General features: G+C 39.1%; 1 protein-coding gene across 1 annotated transcript in view; it reads right to left on the reverse strand.

Annotated features, from left to right (window-relative positions):
• The window catches only part of LOC108684318 (protein kinase C), a 12,457-nt gene extending 11,479 nt beyond the window's left edge, over positions 1-978 (reverse strand). Inside the window, exon 1 of the mRNA XM_018188579.1 lies at positions 599-978. Within this exon, the coding sequence (XP_018044068.1) occupies positions 599-937 (339 nt within the window). The 5' untranslated portion in view covers positions 938-978. The remainder of the gene's footprint in view (positions 1-598) is intronic.
• Positions 979-4,062: the final 3,084 nt, after the last annotated feature.

Raw genomic sequence — 4,062 nt, forward strand, 5'->3', positions numbered from 1 at the left:
AATAGAAATAAAATTAAAAGAATTAAAGGAATAAATAGTTGAATATATTTAAATTTAAAAAGTGTAAAAACATTCCCAAGCAAATAAAATATTTATTTTTAAATTACAAGATTGTTTTACTAAAAAAAATTTTCAGTATTCATAGAGATAAAAATAAAGAAGAATTAAAGGAATGAATAATTGAAGTCGTACATATGAATAAAAAAAGACATTTCTAAGTAAGTATATTTTTTCCAAATTGCACGAAAGATAGCGCACGATATTTATAGAATACAATATATTCTATGTATAGAATATTACATTCCTATATATGGAATATGGAAAAAAATGGATCATCACTACAGCTTTTTCACACAAACTGATGACGCTAGATAGGGAAAAGTAACACTTAACTTTTTTCCCCTTCCACATTCAGTTCCCTCACTTTCCGGTTTCTACAAATCCTGCACGATTTTTAAACGCTCTGAATACTTCCCCCATACGATGAGGGTTAATACGACCTGTCAACACACGCGTGCAACATGACGCACATGCACGCGCGTGATTCAGATTCAGGTTCTTGTTAAAGGATCAAGAATACAGACGGGGCGAAACTTACCCAGAAGTCGCTGATCCCATCGTGTAAGTTTTTGATAAGTAGGGTGAACGGAATGACACAATTGGCGATGAAATAATCCGGCGGTAACACCGCATCGTGGAAGATGGTGAGACCTAGTTCAGTCGCCTTCCGTACTTTGTGGGTGAAGATTTCATGCCACACTGGATCTGAGGTCCTCAGCTTGGTGCTAGTACGGGCCAATTTAATCTCGTCCACGTGCAATTGCACGTACGGATCCAATGAGGGTTCCTCATTTTCCTTCCAAAATTGCTTCTGTTTGTCAGTCGCGCGTAAACTTCTGGCTTCGCAGATTTCAATCTGTACCTTGCCCGAGAACATTGTGACGATTTTTGAACGAAATCGACAAACGATTTCGTATGATCTGCAGAGGCAGAGGTAGAGACAGAAAGAAAAAAAAAGAGATAGATATAGAAAGCGAAAGAGAGAAAGGGAGAGAGAGAGAGAGAGAAAGAGGCAGTAATTGGTTGATTTGCAGGATGGATGCCTGTATTCTTCGACAGATCGAACTAAACAGGTATCACCTCTCGGCAGTCTGGGCTCTCGTGGTGAACGCGCATATATAGAAAATCGCGCGCCCACGCTTTTTACCCTCTCCTGCGCCTCAATCCATCCGGGCGCTCTCCCACTACCACAGTGTCAAACGTTCTCCTACGCCTATGCCTCCTCCACCTCCTCCGCCTCGTCGCCCAGGTAGCCCAGGTTGCCCTTTCCCTTTCCTCCACCACGGGTACTAACGAACGCGGTGGAATTATGAACACTCCGCTGGGCGCTTGCTTTGCGTGCATAACAGGAACGTGCAGCGCGGCTTGTTCGCCGCTTCTTCCCTTCCTGATCGCAGCACGACGGTACGACGGTCTGACGACAGCGACGATGAAGACGACGTGCCAAGGAAGACGAGTGCGGGACACGAGTACAGGGCCTGCCCTCGTCTTCTTCTTGTCCCCCTGATACCCATTCCTCTCTTCCTGCGTGTACTACTCCTTCCTCGTATTCCCTGTCACTGTTTCGAGAAAATCGGCGACACTTTAATTGGGCGAGCTGCGCGCGCGATGCTCCCCGTACTAACGGCAGTCACGAAATAACGTAGACGTATCCATGGGTGGGTGAAACGAAGCGATTCTTCGCTTAGGATTCTTCGTTTAGGATATCTTGTCTTGTACTGACCCGAATGGAATCGAGGACCGTTCGATTGCTTATTTACGTTCCGCACTTAACGAACGTCGACTACATTCCAGGCCAACCACAGACAGTTCCGGGAGAATGGCTTAATACTGTACCGACTACCGACTGTACCGACGGTCTCTTCATAGAGATGATGGAGAAGTTTGTTCGATTTCGTTTTTAGTCATTAATGCCCGGTCTGTTCGAAAGTTTTTCTCAAAGTTACAAAGATGCATCCAGAAGCACTACTGCTCATTCAGAGTATGATCAACACGATGTTGCAAACGCTTTGAAGAGTTTTTTAATTGGTCAGTTTGTAAAATTCTTTCTTTTAATTGGTCCATCAAATACTTCAAAGCATTTGTAGCGAGACTTTGATCACAGCCTTAGTGCTCAGTGAACTTTTGTGACTTGTACCTGTTTGGTCTATATTGTAGATCTAATGGAATATGCCAATCGGATGCAAGAGTTTACTGAGCGCTCAGTGAGCGGTCCTAGTATTGTATGCACCCAATCTTTCCACCCATTCCATGGAAAAGAAGAATTTCGATTGGTTGATTTCCTTATGTATAGCATTATGCATTATGCAAAGTCTGTGCCGCGATCTTCAAGCCTGTTGCATATGAAATGCATAACAAAGCATAAGCATAAGCATTTTATGTAAATCAATAGATTATGCTGAATGCTCATTGGTCCAGCGATCTAATGTTCTGTTACTTATGCTCTGTTATGTATTTCATATGCGATAGGCTTCAAAATCTTTCCTCCGATTCCGAAAAGAAGAATTGGAAAAGAAGAATTTCGATTGATTAAATTTCTTTATGCATTAAGCATTATGCGTTAAAGCTTATGGCACATACAAAAACGTAAGGCCGTAATCAGTAAGGAAATCATAAGATTGGATTCACTACTGGCCTCTCTACTGTGATTGGGCAATTCGCTTATTGATTACGTCTTACAATCTTACGTTTTTGTATGTGCCATGGGCTTAATGCAAGCTGTGCTGCGATCATTATTATGCATTATGCTAGAGAGAAACCTAGAATAGTTATTCAGGGGGTCGATTCTGTATCTACAAACAAGATAAAAATTACAAAAGCGAGCAAATTTATTAGGTGTTGACCAATGAAATAATCAATATTCTAGTAAATTCACTTTTATAATTTTCACCTCATTTCGAGATACAGAATCAATCTCCAGACCTTATTCGTGTAACGCGCGCTTATATGTCCATTGCATATGAGAACTAGATATCATGTCTATTTGTAAAACTATCGATAAAATCGTAAAATGGATGTAAAGTGTGCCCGTGCTAATAAAAGCTACCAGATTACAATACAAAAATCTTGAAAGAAACAATTTTACTTAACTCATAAACGTCTCATTGGGAGATGATAATTCCTGTTTGACACGTCAATGTCAATATATAACGAATACACAAAATAAGTATACAAGAATACAGTCAGTGCGAAATCCGTTTCGATAAATACTCATACATTTATAGATTGGTATAGGTTGATCGGAAGGGTTAATTATTCTCATAACTGATAGATAATTTCTAATTGTTTATAAAGCATAATCGCGTTTCAATATACAGATTTTTCGAGCAGTTAACTACATGCTCAACTAGTGATAAATGACTGGTAATACGTGACTTCAATGGTTCATTGCGTCGTACACATACGCCTATAGAGCGGAGCATCGAATTTTGTTTATGTCAATTGTTATGAAATCATAGAATAAGGCTGTGGTCAAAGTCTCGCTATAAATGCTTTCAAGCATTTTTGATGGACCAATTAGAAGAAAGAATTTTACAAACTGATCAATTAAAAAACGCTTCAAAGCGTTTGTAACATCGCATTGATTTATGAAACATTCAACATTTTGGAAAATCAGAAAAATTTGACAAAGGATCTGATTTTTCCTGTAAGTGCAAAATATGCTCCCGCGCACTATTACCTTCTGAAGAAGTGAATGTAAACTACACAATATTCATTTTTTTGTGATGCTCTTGACAGAAATAAATTACGGAAATCATTAAAATAACTAAAATCTATTAAATTAATAGAGATTCAGGTTTCTCTCTGTCTGTATTAGTTGGCTCTTATATTTAAGATCGTCTTAAGTACAGTTTTAAAATGTCATAAATCAGAAAACCGTATTAGCATTTTAAGGCATTACTCTTAAGACTCTACTTAAGATGATCTTAAAATAAGAACCGATTTACAAATATCAGTCTTATGCCGATTGCACACTGGGATGTGAGATGAACGACGAACGAT

This window comes from Atta colombica, unplaced genomic scaffold (assembly GCF_001594045.1).
Source record: "Atta colombica isolate Treedump-2 unplaced genomic scaffold, Acol1.0 scaffold133, whole genome shotgun sequence".
NCBI classification, from domain to species: Eukaryota; Metazoa; Arthropoda; class Insecta; order Hymenoptera; family Formicidae; genus Atta; species Atta colombica.